Genomic DNA, 17,782 nt, shown 5'->3' with positions numbered 1-17,782 from the left:
CATCGTTCATGGCCTTTATTGCCTTTTTGAATGTTTGGACAAATCTCTCGGCCAACCCGTTTGTCGCCGGATGATATGGGGCAGAGGTATAATGTTTCACCCCATTCTTCTTTAAGAATTTTTGGAATTCTTCCGACACGAACTGTGGTCCGTTGTCCGAACAGATCTGTTCTGGCAATCCGTTCCTTGCGAATATTGTTCTTAACACCGCAATTGTCTTTTCTGAAGTAGTGGTATTCATCTTGATCACTTCTGGCCATTTGGAATGTGCGTCCACCGCAATTAGGAACATGGAGTCCATGAATGGACCAGCAAAGTCAATATGTACGCGTTGCCATGGGGCTGAAGGCCATTCCCATGGGTGTCGTGGTGCGATCGGAGGTGCATTTTGCACTTTTTGGCACCCAGCGCAGCTTTTCGTCAACTCCTCTATCTGTTGGTCAATACCCGGCCACCATACATGAGCCCTAGCAAGACTTTTCATCTTAACTCCCCCCAGATGACCTTCATGCAGTTCTTTTAGAACTCTTTCCCTTAACTTGGTAGGAATAATCACTCTTGTCCCGTACATCAAAGTACCATGGCAGACGGACAGCTGGTCTCGCCTTGCCGAGAATGCCGGTAACAGAGGATCACCACGTGTTGGCCATCCTTTCACTGTCACCTCGTAGACTCTGGACAGTGTCGGGTCGTTCCTGGTTTCTTTTTCAATACTTGCATTGGTGACTGGTAAACACTCGATGATGGTCGAATGAAATAACTCAACAGGGTCAACTTTCGTCGTTTCTTCTTCTTCAGGTAGTGGCAGGCACGACAGCCCATCAGCATTGCCATGCTGCTTCGTACCTTTGAATTCTATTTGATATTGATGTGCCCCTAGGAAAAGGGACCATCTCTGGAGATGCTGTGCTGTCATCACTGAAACACCCTTCTTAGGGTTAAAAATGGATACCAACGGCTGATGGTCTGTCAGAAGTGTGAATTTTTGGCCCTGCAGGTAATGATTAAACTTCTTCACTCCCCATACAAGGCTGAGAGCCTCCCTATCGATCTGCGCATAGTTGCGCTCAGCGGAGGTCAATGATCTGGATGCAAACGCGACTGGCCTTTCCGTGCCATTTGGCAACTTGTGTGAGAGTACTGCCCCAATACCATATGGAGAAGCATCACAAGCCAACCGAATAGGCAGTGTCGGGTTGAAGTGAGCCAACACTTCCTCTGAGGTGATCAATTCTTTGCTTTTGCGAAATGCCTTCTTACAGTTTTCGTTCCATTCCCATGGTACCCCCTTCTGTAAAAGAGCGTTTAGTGGGTGCAGTACCGTGGATAGATTTGGTAGAAATTTATGGTAATAGTTAATCAATCCTAGAAACGACCTCAACTGAGAGACATTATCCGGAGCGGGAGCCTTTACAACTGCCTCTATCTTGTCAGGAGACTTATGAAGCCCCTCCCGGTCAATGACATGACCACAGTACGAGATCCGCTTCTGGAAGAACTCACATTTCTGCCGATTAACTCTAAGTCCATACTCTTTCAGTCTGTTGAGCACCAGTTCCAAGTTTGCGAGGTGTTCTTCATCACCATCACCTGTAATCAGAATATCGTCCAGGTAACATTGTGTGCCTGGAATTCCCTGTAATACCTGCTCCATGGCCCTCTGCCAAATTGCTGGAGCCGATGCCACTCCAAAAACCAGCCTATTGTACCGGTACAAACCTCGATGCGTGTTGATCGTGAGGTATTGGCGTGACTCTTCTTCAACCTCCATCTGCAAGTACGCCTGCGCCAGGTCTATCTTGGTGAAGTGTTTCCCGCCAGACAACGAAGCAAAAATATCCTCAATCCGCGGAAGCGGATACTGCACCGTGTGAAGCACCGGATTAACGGTGATTTTGAAATCTCCACAGATGCGAACCTTTCCTGGTTCTCCTGGCTTGTTGCTCAAAGGACGTTTCATAACGGGAACAATGGGCGTAGCCCACTCACTCCAATCTACCTTAGACAGTACACCTGAACGTTCTAGCGTTTCCAGTTCCGCTTCTGCAGTAGGTCGTATTGCATAGGGTACCGGTCTGGCTTTAAAAATTTTTGGGTGTGCATGTTCATCAATCTTGATGTTTGCCGTAATTCCTCTCAGTGTTCCCAGTCCCTGCTGGAACACCTCTTTAGCATCATCCAATATTTTGGACAATCGTTTAGGTTTGACATCTGTTTCCCCGGAATCTACCGTTAGTGCCTTCAAGGAGTGCCAGTCCATATTCATTTTCCTAATCCACCCCTGTCCCAGTAGTGGTGGACCTCCTTCAGGTAGCACATATAAGTCCATTACTTGGCTTTCTTCGCCCCTTGTGGACCACTTTTACCTCTATCTTTCCGATGGGGTACACTCTTTGCCCCGTGTATGTTTTCAATATAATCTCCGTATCCCGTAGGGGAATATGTCGGAATAACCTTTTGTAATCTTTCTTATTCATGACCGTCAATGCCGATCCAGTGTCCAATTCCATCTTTACTTGGACTCCTGCTATCTGAAGGGTGACCCAAATTGTCTGGAGATCTGCATCCTTACCAACGTTGTGTACTCTTAAGCTACCCAGTTCATTACTGCTAGCGTCTGAATCTGACTTCTGTTCGGTCGAACTGTTCTTTGTCACCTTGTGTACCTTTATGTATTTTCCTTGCGGTGGCTTTTTGTTGCTGGTCTTCTTTCCTGACCGGCATACTTTAACTATGTGGCCAAGCCTGCCACACGTTCTGCATTCTTGGTTTTTAAACCAACACTGGTTCTGATCGTGCGTTGTCTTTCCACAACGATAACATTTTACAGTACTCAAACCCAATTTATTTGTACTGAGTTCCGGTGACCGTAGCTGCATTACTGCCGTGCCTCTCGCTGCGGCTTCGTGTGCTGCTGCCATAGTGACCGCTTTCTCAAGCGTCAGCTCATTCTCCTCGAGCAGTCGCTTTTGTGTATCTTCTTTTAATAAACCACACACAAATTTATCTCGTAGCGCCTCTGTCAGTCTCGTTCCAAACTGACAGTACATTGCTAGCTTACGCAGTTCCATTAAATATTCAGCATTGCTTTCATCCTTCAGCTGCCTTCTGCTGTAAAATTTAAATCGTTCCGCTAGCATCAGCGGCGTGGGGTTTAGATGATTTTTCAGGACAGTAACAATCTCCTCGAACGTCTTATCCGCCGGTTCATCTGGTGATAAAAGGTGTTTCAATTGCCCGTATGTCTTCGCACCCATTAAGTTTAATAATGTTAGTGCTTTCTCTTCATCTGGGATTTTATTTGCTTTACAATAATTTTGTATGCGTTCTACATACATGGCCCAATCTTCGATGTCGCTATCAAAGGTATTAATGTTCCCATGTTTAGGCATCGTTGCAATTTAATTTATTTTAATTTTTATCCAAGATGGCGGCTTCCCGCTCTGATCTTCGTCCTCCACCTACAAAATGGCGGTTTTCCCGCGCTTGGTGGTCTTCACCCATCCCCCGACGCTGTCTCCGCTTCACCGTGGCTCTCGCGCCTTCAGTTGCCCCAGACGCTGCGCCTTTTTAGCCCGAATGCGGCCCGGCCCTTATCACCAGCCGCGATCGATGTCCCCGCGCTGCGCCTTTCGGCCCGAATGCGGCCCGGCCCTTATCTCCGGTCACGATCGATCTCGCCGCCCTTATTCCTCCGTCTTCCCTCCCCGTCTGTACAGCCAACGCGGCCGACTTTCTGGTCGCGTCGCTGCCCGGCTTACCCACCACCGAGGTAGAAAGAAGATAGCTGACAGCCGCTGATGGAGGCTTCGAGTTCAGGATGTCTTCTGCACTCTGGTTTCTCGATGTCTGCCGCGCGACGTGTCTTCCAGCAGGGTGATGAGGGTGGAAGCCTCTCTTCGACGTCCGTTCTGTGGACGAAGCCACCGTGGATATAAACTGCCGCAGGGTAAGAATCGGACTCGTCGCCACTGTTAAGTCTGTGTGTTCTAATTGTAATTACTAACACAGACTACAAGATTAAAGTTCAACAGGTCTTTACTGGTTGGAGGTCAGGACTATACTAAATACAATATTACTACACAGTGCTTATGTACCGGTGGTCACCACCGGTATTACGTATACAGCAGCCAGAGAAAGTAGTACATCTCTTAAGGTGGAACAGGCTTAAGTTCTCTTAAGGTGGAGCAGGTTACATACACCACAGGTAAGACCTCCTGTGCCGATGCCTGTTGGCCCTTCTCCGTCTGGCCATGACTGGCACTCTCTCACGGCGTCTCTGAGCCCTTTGAATGCAATGCAGTAAGCCAATGTTTCCACCCATGGCAGCCCCCATTATATGTGGCGACTCAAGGCTATGGCACTGAAAGTTAAATCCAAGTGCAAAGCTCTGGCCTGAAGCCAGAAGTACCTGTGCGAGCGCTGAGTCTAACCAGAAAGCTCTCTCCCTTTGTCTTTCTCCAAATATCCATCTCTTACACAGAAGGAGTGGAACAAAATGGCTGCCACTTATAATGCAGGAGGAGTCCCCTTTAAGTAGCGCCCCCCACGCCCCGCAGCGACTGGGAACCGTTCCCCTTTACCAGTCGCTGGGGGCGCCAGGCGCACAGAAGGACGGCGCCATTGAAGTTCCGGTTCGGGGCGCACCAAGGGCGTTGCACCATGAAATGACGTCAGGATCTGCGCGCACAGCTGAGCAGGCACTGCGGTTTTGCGCCGCCGCTAAATCTTGAGTGAAGTTCGCGAGAGGTGCAGATCATGCCGCGCCCGGGCACTAGCCGCTTAGCGCCCCACTTCTCCTCTTCCTAAGGCGCTAGCGGCTGGCGCTAACAACTGAATTTCTAGGCCATAACGTTTGCTTACGTAACAGTGCATTTCTGGTATTTAAGAGACTGTATAAAGCCGCTTTTAAGGTGGTCTTTGGTCACCAGCCCTTCGAGCAGGTGCATTACACAACTAGTGACTTAAACATGCTAGATTTGACTTTTAGGCCACCACCGAGGAAGTTCTGCTTTTTACTGGGTCTTCTTGGCTGCTGCTAGTTGTCCCGGGGCCACTAAACACACTGCTTTCGTGGCAGAACTTCTGATTGGTGGTGGCCTAATAGTGTGAGATGATGTCATGATAATGGCCAAAATGTCACAGTCAGTATGTGCATCCACAGAGGGTCCAAACAGTGCAGTTGGTTTACAGGAAGACCAGCTGCATATTAGAAATGTAAATGTGAAAGAGCAGTGCAGATAGCTTGCTCTCCCAAGAATCGAGCTGCACTGCAAAAGTAGCTTAAGCAGCAAAATACCATTCTTTTTCAACGGTGGCATAGTGGTTAGCACTATTGCCTCACAGCACCAGGGACCCGGGTTCGAATCCGGCCTCGGGCGACTGTCTGTGTGGAGTTTGCACATTCTCCCCGTGTTTGCGTGGGTTTTCTCCGGGTGCTCCGGTTTCCTCCCACAGTCCAAAGATGTGCGACTTAGGTTGATTGGCTATGATAAATTGACCCTTAGTGTTAGGGGGATTAAATACGTGGGGTTACGGGGTAGGGTGGGATATGTGTTGGTGTAGGGGTTACGGGGATCGGGTGGGATATGTGTCGGTGCAGGCTCGATGGGCCGAAATGGCCTCTATCTGCACTGTGGGGTTTCTGTGATTCTGTGTGATCTGTGAAATCAATTCATCAATTCATAATTTTTTTTACGGGACAAGTAAAAATTGGCATTTTTTGAACGCGTTCATTGTCTGATGGAAGGGTATTGCTTGTTTAGTTTAAATATATGGGTACATTTCCCTGAGTTCATGTTGTTGGTGAGGGACCTCACCTGCTGCCACTGTGTACTGAAAATCACAGGTGCACTGCTGGTGATTTGATGATACGTGCTGGTGATAGGCGACGTACCTGAACACCAACATAGATTTCTGAAAATTCATGCTGTAATGCATTCTTTAATTTACCGATGTTAAAAATCATTGTTCATGGTCAAATAGCAGAGGAACGTACAGTTTCCAGTGCATCAAAAAAACAAGACTCTGATAACAGAAAGTCCCTCATCAGGTTTGGTATTATTGAGGGTAACAAGTTACACCACAGTTATATTATTCATTTCCTATTGGTGTCATGCCACTATTTTCATAAAACCATTTCACAAAATTAGGTCTAAAGTCCCTGAGAACATCCAGCACTTACAACTGTGCATGCAAATACGGCCACATCCAAGATCTAGTCTCACTACACTTTTAGGTTATGTCACCTTCATATCACTTTTTGCTATTTTATGGACATCTGTACACAGAGTTTGGAATTTTGAATATTGCAACATAATAACCCAACACCAGCATTAATTTAAAACCATTTTAGATTAACTCAGATGTGGTATTTTTCACTCTTTGAATAAAATTGAATTTCCACATAGAAATAGGAATTTCCGTCACTTCAAGAAGGAGAAGAACTTTTGCATTAAGAACTTTGAGCCATGAACACTCATATTTATCAGGTAACAATCCCCAGCCCTGCTGTATATAAGTCCTCATTTCGATCAACATCCTGCATTATGTCACTGTAATGAAACAATATTGAAACCCCAGGAACACCAATGAAATATAGAGTAAATCAATAGCTTTTGTGCCACTATGTCAGAAAGGAGGAAAGGTCCAATTCAAGCTTTGTTCAGAGAATAAGGAAGACCATATCTAATACAAGTATTCCATCATTTAAAAAAAACTCCACCTCGGAATTCAAGCAAGTATACTAATGGATGTAGAAATCAGAGTTCGCCTCTGATGACCTACAACTTTAAACTTGCTTGGGGCACAGTAACACTGAAGTACTTATGATTCTGAGCTGTCTGGTCAAGATAACAATGCTTAGTTGAAAACATGCAAAACTGCTCCAAGCAGCCTTCTTGCAGCCAGCCGCGAGAGGAATCCTACATGTGGTGGCCCTACCAATAAGAAACAAAAGGAAATGAATTCCAGTACTCAATTTGTTAATTTTTATTTAGAAATAAGATAGGGCTCAGCAGCCATCCAGTATCTTTTACAAGTGGCCATGCTTCAAGTATGATCATCGAAAATGAGTTGGCAGTGTGTCTCACCCATAGCTGGCATCATAACTGAGCCCTATCCTATTCCTAATCAAGGTCTAGTTGCAATGAGTAAATTGAAATCAGGAGCAGGAAGTGGCTGGTTTTCCCCTCTGTAGCCCAGGGCACTGAAGCCCATTTGTAGAACACTAACTGCTGCCCAGAATCAGATCAGCGATTTCAGCAGACTGGGTATCGAGCCTGGAACCTTTGATCTGTATGGCTTAGTGCTAAAAAGGGCAGTGCCTTTACTCACTTGACATCTGGCGCAGCCCAACGAATATATTTTTGTTTAGATTTGTAGAATGGAATAACAAGACTGACTTATAAAAGGAAAATAGGTTATAAAAGGAATCTGTGCGGAATTGAATGAGCGAAAAAGGACAATTTCACAGAGCTCCAATCCCCTCCTGTGCATGAATGCAAATGGCCTCTAATTTTTGCAGGGCCATAGCTTGGAGTAGGTATGAAACCATCTTGGCTAGTACAGTCATAATGAAGTTAATTTTAACCTTTATCACCCATTTCTCACCAGCAAAATAGAAGTGTTAGAATTCAAGGAGAAAATATTAAAAGATCCATAGATCGAATAGGCAGGACATTTCTAGCATGATCATTTCGAAAGAAATTCAGGGGAAGGTGAGAAGCAATAACTTGTCAAGTTTGGTGGAAGTCCCCAAATGAGATTATTAATCATTAGACACATGCAGGTATGCAAATGTTATATGCAGCTAGTTTCTATGTGCTAGTCTGGTATGGAACCAAGCTTCTGATGAAGTTTGATTCAAGTTTTGTTTCCAGAATTACTAGCTGATCCTCCATAGCATTGCTTAATGAGGCTGGGATCTGGAACATGTTCTGATATTTAGTTACTAAGATGGAAGCCTTGTTTGAGCAAGCTTGTCCCTTTGAGGCCAGATCGTCAGGTAGAAAAGCCAGCACTAATTTCTTTCTTTTCTTTTTTGTATACTTGTAACACTTTGTGACATTTTAAATAAAATTGATATATATATTAGAGACAAGATTCAGATGACAGACATTTCTACAACTACAAATACAAAGAAGAAAATGGATGGTTCAGAACATATTCAAGTTCAAATGGGGAAAAAAGACAAATGTCTGTTAAGGATATGTATTGTTTGATTATAGTAGGGCATTGAAGTGCGAAGTGTCAGTATTACAACATGAATCACCATTTAAGCTTTAAGTTTGCTTAGCTATATTATATTAATGTGACTAAATGCAAATAAGAGACTTTCTGATCTCAAAATCATAAGTAGTGGCAAAATGAGTGAACAAGGAGTACAATTAAAGGTGTACACATTCTCCCAAGCAAGTCAAGGTGAAGTGAACCGAAAGTGACAAGAAAATGGCAGTGCAGTGCAATAGTGCATTAAAAGGAGGACAGCACAAGAAATAACAGCAGTTTTAAAAAAAAAGAAATTGAAATGAATCAGAAATTCAGAATAAGTCATGATCAGTGGGAAGTGGCAGTGAAGAAGACAAAAAACCCCCACAGACTTCACCATACTGGTGAGGAAATAGAGATTAATGGACACTTAGGAGAGAGTCATAACTTAGCCTCTGGGCTCAGAAAATGTCATAAAACCACAGGGGTGAAGCCTGAGTGCTTTACAACTGCCACCTGAACCGTAGTTTCATTAGTGTCAGGCATTATATAAAGCCTTTTTAGACATTTTGTGCAAATATGGGAGTCAGCATTCAAGTGTGCTTGAAGTGTGATGATGTTTTCAAAAAATTGTTAATGGTTATGATGTCAACAAAAGAGGTTCAACCCAATTTCACCAACGTTTACTTTACTCTATTTCTATTTCATCAGAGCTGGGTTAGATTGCAATTTGGAGTTTTGAAACTCTCTTATGTTCAGGCAGAATAGATAATGTCAGCAAAATTGGGTTATGAAATCAACTAGAACAGAAATTCATTACAAGATTACAATCGGACCAAATTGACTTTAAGATCTTTTACTGCACACTCTCAGATTTGTAATTAGACGCATTTCCACTGTTGTTATCATCCCTTGCCAGGTCCATAGTTAGAACTAACACCTAGAATTTCAGTTCTTTTCAGCATTTACAGAAAAGCCTGAATAAATCAGTAAAATATACAACTTTTCTGAACACAACTGCTTAGCACTAAAAGCAAAGATAGATTTCAGTTTGCATTAGACAAGTGATAGAACACGATTATCTCAAAAGCTGTTGCTTTCAATATAAAAATTGACATTAGATAATAGCGATTTATCATTGTCTGATAAACATAGATAACCTAAACTTTTGAAGAGGACTTTGTAAATTGAGTTTTCAACTCTAAGGCAGAAAGAATTGAGCAAAAAAGTCATTATTCCCAGCAAGAAGCATCACATACCCATCATTGTAACCACCTTCATGTCGAGCAGAGGTAAAAACATCCATCTCAATTAGGTTGTCCTGCAAAGTCTCTAGGAATGTCTGCTTTGCTACATTTCTACATTCAGATGGAAATATGAATGAAGCCAATGAGCTGCATATGTAGAAAATAGTGAATGGAAACAGCAAAAATCAAAACCAGCAAAATGGCCGAAAAATTAAAAAACAGACATCAGTGTAATGGTAGGAATAGAAGTGGCAGAGAAATTACTGATGTCCTTTTTAAATCATGCTATTCTGATCAGCAGTTTAATAGTTTTAAAGGTATAAAATGGTTAGGATAAAATTACTTCAAATGAATGAAACCTAAACCCTAAACCCAGCACTGTTGACCTGGAGTCTCCGCATGTTTTCCGCCCAGATAGCAACACAATCTGGGTGGAATCCACTGAAATAGTGCAAATAAACTGCTGAATTTAAAACACAATTGAGTTATGCCCATAACCACGTGCACTTGAGTTTCTGCGATCTTTTACACTGGTTCAAAAGTCAATTCACCCGAAGCAGTCCCCGTCTACAAAATTGGCCAGGTCCCCAGGTCAGTTTCTGCCGATTACGTCCGTCCAGGGGTGTTCATGACATTTCGACTGGAACTTTGGGTGCACAAGCGCCTGTGGTCACATTAATCCATCGTTAATGACTGACAGTTACATGTGACCAGCAGTCAATTGAAGCTTCACTCAGGTCTGTTTCTCATACTGATGCGACAATTACTTGAAATTCAGATTAATTGAGTTGAAATTCGGTCAATTGATCTGCCCTTGGTACACAAGACCTGCGACCAGCAGCCAATTGAAACCACTGACTGGCCTGGTTCTTCAGCTGCAGCAATTACTTGAACACATTTTCAGTTAAAATTAGTTCAATGTAGTAATCTTGAGGCCCCATTGGCCATGTTCCAGTCAGTAAGCAATTATGATTGATAAGGCTGCTCGATTGCGCTGATTCATGGGAGATTTTATGTTTGGGCTTATGCAAATGAGCTTGCATGGAAACTTTGGCGTAACTTCACTTTTGCAAAACCGGCACAGTGTCCAGCACATTCCTCGTGCATTATCCCGATTGTGCCCCTAGCGGAAACTCCAGGCCATTATATCAACATAGAGTATCACTTATAAAACATTCTTAATCTGTTTTTTGTAAACAATTTAAACAGATTTTAAGAAACGTGGTACAGAAAGATTCTACAATTTTATATTTACAAATTTTCATTGTCAGGTTTTCTGGAGTATTCGAGGTAAACAACCACAGCAGTTTAGGCCACATTATTATATTAACAATGTGAGAAGCCTACCTGGTCTCCAGGGGGATGTTACTGTTGAGTAGCCAGTTGTCCTGCATGTGTGCAGGCTCCTGTATGCTGGGAGGTGGCTCTGGAGGGGGTGGGAGATCGGCTGGACTGGGACTGGGGTTACTGCGTGTAGTGAAGTTCCCCCTGTTCAATGAGTTCACTGAGGAGGCGTGAGGCTGGTTTAGAGTATGGGTATGCGTCATTGGAGGTGGAGGCGTTCTGAGCATTGAATGATTCTGAGGAGGATTGGCCAAGTGATCTGAAAGAAACAAAATTGGACATATGATTAGAGATATCCATACTGAAATAAATATCCGGTAACCATAAGGTTGTTTGCTGACATCTTACTTTTAAAGGTTTTTACTGTGAATGCAAGGGTGGAAGTGTATAGACTTTTGCATAGGCTAGAATTATTAAATCGTAGCTCAATACCAGAACGTTAGCTAACAGAAATAAACCCACTGCTGATACATCTATTCAACTTCCCAACTCATAATTTTCTCAGTTCATCAACTCTTAACTACTGAATGACTTTTTGCTGATTTTAAAATACAGCAAATTTTTAATGCTTATTATAAGGCCGAAAGTTAGATGTGCACACAATCATAGCTACTTCTTCTCTTGCAGTATTTTCTAAATTAACTAAAATGTATTTTCCTCAAGACAATTACAAAGCACTGGACCTGATTTGAACTCCAGGCAAATTTTGGGTGGGTGGGTAACGAGGCGAGTTGGACATTCACTCGCTGCTCCAGATTGGAGGTCTGGGCTATTTTAACTCCTGGGCCTCATTTAATTCCCACCAGGCAATTTACCACCTAGAATGGGTGGTACGTTGATGGGAAGTGGTGGAAAATTGTGTCGTCCAGAGGCTGCCTGCCCACATCAGACGGCCCTCAAGGAAATGTAAAAATCGTAGTAGTTTTGGGCTCTTCTGGCCCTGGCTCCTCTTCCTTGATGTCTTCACCTGGCAGGAAGGCCACAGTGGCTTCCATTTAAAAGTACCGTTGGATCCCAATGAAGCCATCAGTAAAGAAGGACCCCGCCAGCTTTGGGCAAATTTCCTTGCTGCCTGCTCAGACGTGCAGGCTAAAATTTGGAACAGAGAGTTCCTGGTAGCTTTCCAGTGGTTAAGTAACCTGGGCGATTTTAACTGCCCACCCACCCAGTTTCCACTGGGTGGATATGATTAAAATCGGCCCCACTATTTTTATGGGCCATTTTTGGCCATGTTAAAAAGAATTGGGGGAAAGAGGTCAACGCATCTAACTTGCGGTGCCACTGATTTTCCAGTCACTTAATCGCAGGAAAATCTGGAAGTGACTGCCACATACCCAACAGCAGGTCATGTTAAAAAGGCACCACTAACCAGTACTAAACAATTTGGAGGTTTTTACTACTGTTATTTTTAAATCACAGATGCATTTTCTATCATTCTAGCTTGATCTCTGAAACGGCCACTGGTTCTCTGCTAATGCGACTGCTGCAGATGATTTGATTTTCTAATAGCAGTTACAGTTATTACACAACATCCCTACTTACTTCCCCAATTTAGAATTAGGTGTAAGGAGTGTCATTGTGGATGCTGACTCCCAAAATGTGGGACAAAATATGGGGCATCACTTTTTCAGCGTACGTACAAGGGTAAAATTTGTGAGGATCCTCTGCCAGTGTGGAAGCTCGCTTGACTGGATTGTCAATCGAAGAATTGGGGGAAAGAGGTCAACGCATCTAACTTGCGGTGCCACTGATTTTCCAGTCACTTAATCACAGGAAAATATGGAAGTGACTGCCACATACCCAACAGCAGGTCATGCTAGCACAGTACAGAAAGAGGAAAAGGACACACTTCAAATGAGAGATTTGAAAAGATGATGGGAAAATAGAATGCCAAGCTTCCCACCTATTAACTGCAATATATCCCCCTCTATGTGGGACACTGGGGGGGGGGGGAAATTGGGTGAGTAGCGCCACCTGTTAGCACCTAAAGAGGCAGTCAGTGGCTGTAGCGCGACTGGCTGCGCCTCCCGCGATATTCAGCAGGGGCGCTAATGGTGGCGTTAGCCATTTGCGCCGCGCCACCACTGATGACGTCATCGGTGTGCGCAGCGCCCCATTTGCGATATTTGGTAGCGAACGGCGCCGCGCCCGGTTCACGCATTGCTGTGCCGGCAGCGGCGCAAGTTAAGGTGGAGGTGCGGGGCGGCCGCCTTTTTCGGCGGCCGTCTGCCAGCACCTCCGTCCCCGTCCTCCTGACAGCCGCCCCCCCCCCCCCCCCCGCGGCATTGCCGGCTGTTTCCCGAGAGCCCGGCACTTCTCCTTGGTGCCAGGCTCGTTTGCCGGCACTCGCGATCGGGGATCGCACTGTTGCAGGCCCCTCCCCCTTAACAATGGGAGGAAGGCCAGCAGTACTGCAGCGTGCCATGCCACAGCGTGTGGCGCTGCGGCACGTTGCGCTGCGATATTCAGTTTCAGCGCCCTAAGAGGGACGCGGGGCGCCTCGGCCTCGCCCCGTCTCCCTCTAGGGGCAATGAAACTGAATATCTGACGATCGCTAAAGCCTCGAATGCTGTGCTAAATCCTGCGCTCAGGCGACTTTGGCGCCCCAACTCAATTTCTAGGCCTGGGTTTGATAGTATTGTTCCCTAAATGGAACACAAAAAACATCGGAACAAGATTAGGCCATTCAGCTCTTCGAGCCTGTTCCACCATTCAATCAGATCATGGCTGATCTGTAGTTCAAGTTAATTTACCCACGCTTGATTCATATCCCATGATACTCTTTTTATATAAACTTGGAGATCTCCCAGGGCATTCCAACACAAGGAATCAGCACCAAGTACAGTCTTCAGGTCAATTAGGGTTGCAGGGCCAAGGGACAACTGCAAAGATAGTTGGTAAGGGGACAAGGTAGAACACAGAGTGGAGTAGAGGTTTCTGGTAGAGCAAGTTTGAGGCTGGGGGGAGGAAGGTAAAAGAGGATTAGATTCTGGGGGAGAAGAAAATGAGGAAGAGGAGAATGGGTAAAGGGGAGGGGAGAAGATGAAGCGAGGAAGGGGGAGAGATGAGGAAGCACTATTTGATTGCATTGAATCATCAAATATATAATGAAGATGAATAATAAATATATATATTATATATGTGTGTTTTTATGTAGAGTCCAGCACATCACAATGTGGACCAGGATGGAAAACCCCCAAGGAGGAGGCCATCACATCTTCCTTTGAGGTGGCGAATAGCAGCAGCCCACCACTGCTCATTATATACATGGGGAGCAGCTTCCCACAACGAGCCTAATGTGCTTGGACGCTGACCACAAAGACCGACAACAGAACAGAAGTTGATGGGCCAGAGAGGAGCTCCCACCCAGAATGGGCTGGTAGCCGAGAATGGGGTGATCATGGAGACAGATCTTGGGAGCAGGAGCTGTGAAAATCACAGTCGTCAGAGTAAAGGGAGCCCCAGTCATCACCTGAACCTTTTCTACTGAACATTCTTCAGTGCTGGTTCCCCTTTTAAGAGTATCTGAAACTTCCACATTCAAAACTTTCTGAAGTACTGAAAGGAAAGAAATTCTAAATGGGAGCTGCTGATTCCAACAACCTAGGCCTATTTTATCAGAAAGGCTGAAAGAAGGTTTATCTCGTTTAATACAAAGAGGTGAACTTTGGACTAATGTATAGGTTTTAAGGCAATAGTTACCAAAAGTCTTATCTTTATTTATTGTGGGGGGTGGGGTGCAAAGAAGAACAACGAGAAGGAGGACGACATCTGAACTTGATGTTTTTTTAAACTGAATAGAGCAGCAGGAGCTGCTAGATGGCACCGTGCATCACTCCCGACTGCAAATTATACACAGACCATTATAATCCAGCTCAGAACAAGCTTTCTGTAGAACACTGGCAGTTTGTGATGGTAGAATCAGAGACGTTTCTGGCACAGAAGGAGGCCATTTGGCCCAGCTTGCCTATGCCGGCCGAAAAAGCTCTATCAAGCCTAATCCCACTTTCCATCTCTTGGTCCGTAGCCTTGTAGGTTATGGCACTTCAAGTGCATATCCAAGAGCAATGAGGGTTTCTGTCACTACCACCCTCACAGGTAGCGAGTTCCAGACCCCCACCACCCCCTGGGTGAAAAAAGTTCTCAACTCCCCTCTAATCCGTCTACCAATTACTTGAAATCTGTGCCCCCTGGTTATTGATCTCTCTGCTAAGGGAAATTGGTCCTTCCTGTCCACTCTATCTAGGCCCCTTATAATTTTATACACCTCAATTAAGTCTTCCCTCAGCCTCCTCTGTTCCAAAGAAAACAACCCCAGCCTATCCAATCTTTCCTCATAGTTAAAATTCTCCAGTCCTGGCAACATTCTTGTAAATCTCCTCTGCATCCTCTCCAGTACAATCACATCTTTCCTGTAATGTGGTGACTAGAATTGTATGCAGTACTCTAGCTGAGGCCTAACTGGTGTTTTATACAGTTCCAGCATAACCTCCCTGCTCTTATATTCTATGCCTCAGCTAATAAAGAAAAGTACCCCGCATGCCTTCTTAACCACCTTATCTACCTGTCCTGCTACCTTCAGGGATCTGTGGACATGCACTCCAAGGTCCCTCTGTTCCTCTACACTTTCAGTATCCTACCACTTATTGTGTATTCCTGTACCTTGTTAGCCCTCCCCAAATACAGTACCTTACACTTCTCCGGATTGAATTCCATTTGCCACTTATCTGCCCACCTGACCAGTCCATCAATATCTTCCTGCAGTCTACAGCTTTCTTCCTCACTATCAACCACATGGCAAATTTTTGTATCATCTGCAAACTTCTTAATCATGCCCCCTAAATCATTGATATATACCACAAAATGCAAGGACCTAGTACTGAGCCCTGTGGAACCCCACTAGAAACAGCCTTCCAGTCACAAAAACACCCGCCAACCAGTACATTTTACTTCCTGTCACTGAGCCAATTTTGGATCCAACTTGCCACTTTCCCTTGGATCCCATGGGCTTTTACTTTTCTGACCAGTCTGCCATGTGGGACCTTGTCAAAAGCCTGTTCAAGTCTGGAGAATCCCACTCACTTGTGGGCACCAGTTGATTCAAAAGAGACTTTTCTGATACAAGATTAATTTCATTTCCATTATTATTTGATAAAAGTGGAGGATCCACAATGCTAGTGCCAACAGTAGTGAGCTGCGATTGGGAAAAGAGGTTTTTTCCAGGGGAAATTGAGACCGGGACAGAAAAGGAAATAAAGGGCGAAGAGCTCTTCACTTAAGAAACATTGCAGGAGCAACAAGGATCGTTGGTATGGAGATCATTATATCAGGTAGGACTAAAAACTGATTCCAAATTCAACGAGTGGAAGAGTTCAGTATCAATACAGTGGTGCTGTCACATCATGTTAGTTGAGCCCCACTGTACTTAACGGGTAATGGGTTACATATTGTAACCCTTACACCATCATCTATAGAAGCAGGACCAATGTTGCAGCCACTCACTATTTTTAATAAACAATTGAGAGATATATGAATTTAAAAATATGATTGCTTCAAGTAGTATTTCTTTTCTCTGGTGAACTTGTTTCTTATACCTAGCCTGAGGTTTCATTGTGTTTGGCCACCTCTTACTTGGTTATGGGGTGTTATCCTATTCTCTCTCATCTGCTGAAATGTTGGTCCAAAAATTACGGTCGGCAGCATAGCTACAGACTACGCCGCCGACCTCTGAAAAGAATACGATCTTCCCTTGTGTGGGGCCCAAAACGCAGACGTGCTCTTTGGCGCTGCAGAGATGTGCGCAGCTTATTACATCATGAAGGCCAGGAGCGCAGCGTACAGTCTGTGCATAAGGGAAGACGTGCCCTCAAAATCTGTCAAAACTAAGCCACACCCACAGAAACCTCTTTCAGTCTCTTCCATTGAAATTACATTTTAAAAACTTTTAGTTAAACTGGTACTTGGGACTTATTTCATACATCAGCATTTTGTTAAAATTATGTACCAAAATACCAACAATAATTTGGCATCTGTTTTCCACTCGAAGGTTAAAAAAGATAATTTGAGGTCAATGGAAAGATTCTTGTCCTTTGACCATTTACTAAAGTGAAATAAATCATTTCGCTGTTCAACCTTCTATTGAGGTTAAAACAGTTTCTGTCACTTGGGAAGTGTATTAAATGTTACGTTATTTTTATTTCATACTAAGAAACATGTTCCTTTTCTTATTTGCACTAAGGAGCATTGTAGAGTATTTTGCTAGCCCAAAGAATTACCTGCGCTGTACTTCAAACATCCCGGCTTTTTAAATTAAATTCGGATTTATTTTATGTAAATCATGTAAGCTTTTTATGCTTTTAAGGCTAGCATTTAATATCCTGTCAAAGGTCCATTACGACGGATTATGATTCAACAGCGCTGAAAGGCATTGGCAATGATCCTTTTGATTTACTATACACCAGGCACGTAGCACACCAGCTGTGGGGCAGCTTTAAATGTATTATACAAAATAATTAAATAGCAAAATGGTTTTATTTCATACATTTGGGGGATGTATAAATGATCTGTGCCGAATGCCCAGTACTTGATCATACAATTGGAGTGCAGTAAACATTGATAATTTTAAATATTAGTTGTCATATTTTATATTTTTAATATTTCTAAATGTTGCCACTAGGTACATGTATTTTATTGTGAAGTGATACCACAATGGTTAACAATCCTTTCAGACACACTCAAATGGCTTCCTTTCACCGTGAAACAGGCACCTGCGCCCGCTTTCACTAACCGTAACATTTTCGGATGCAATTGCTGGGCAGTTGGTGAGCAATTAGCCCAACTCTGCGCCAGCAATGAGTTTTTCCCCATCGGATCATCTCTCAAGGCATACTTTGAGCGATCGCAAGTTCGGGATTTAGTGTATGCGCTTTCCAAACTTGTGGTCAGCTTCAAAGGCGGTATGACAATGTACTCTCAGAGTACGC

The 17,782-nt window shown here is 44.0% G+C and overlaps 1 protein-coding gene across 3 annotated transcripts in view; it reads right to left on the bottom strand.

Annotated features, from left to right (window-relative positions):
• tenm4 (teneurin transmembrane protein 4) overlaps nucleotides 1-17,782 on the bottom strand; it is a 934,100-nt gene that overhangs the window by 324,796 nt on the left and 591,522 nt on the right. For all 3 annotated transcript variants that reach the window (XM_085998898.1, XM_085998899.1, XM_085998901.1), the window contains exons 5-6: nucleotides 10,803-11,058; nucleotides 9,468-9,566 (exon numbers count right to left, since the gene is read on the bottom strand). In XM_085998898.1, the coding sequence (XP_085855024.1) occupies nucleotides 9,468-9,566; nucleotides 10,803-11,058 (355 nt within the window). The remainder of the gene's footprint in view (nucleotides 1-9,467; nucleotides 9,567-10,802; nucleotides 11,059-17,782) is intronic.

Source organism: Somniosus microcephalus, chromosome 10 (genome assembly GCF_052327205.1).
Source record: "Somniosus microcephalus isolate GS21.2 chromosome 10, FLI_Smic_1.0, whole genome shotgun sequence".
Lineage (NCBI taxonomy): Eukaryota > Metazoa > Chordata > Chondrichthyes > Squaliformes > Somniosidae > Somniosus > Somniosus microcephalus.
Note: the sequence above shows the minus strand (reverse complement) of the source record. Positions and strands in the feature narration are given on the sequence as shown.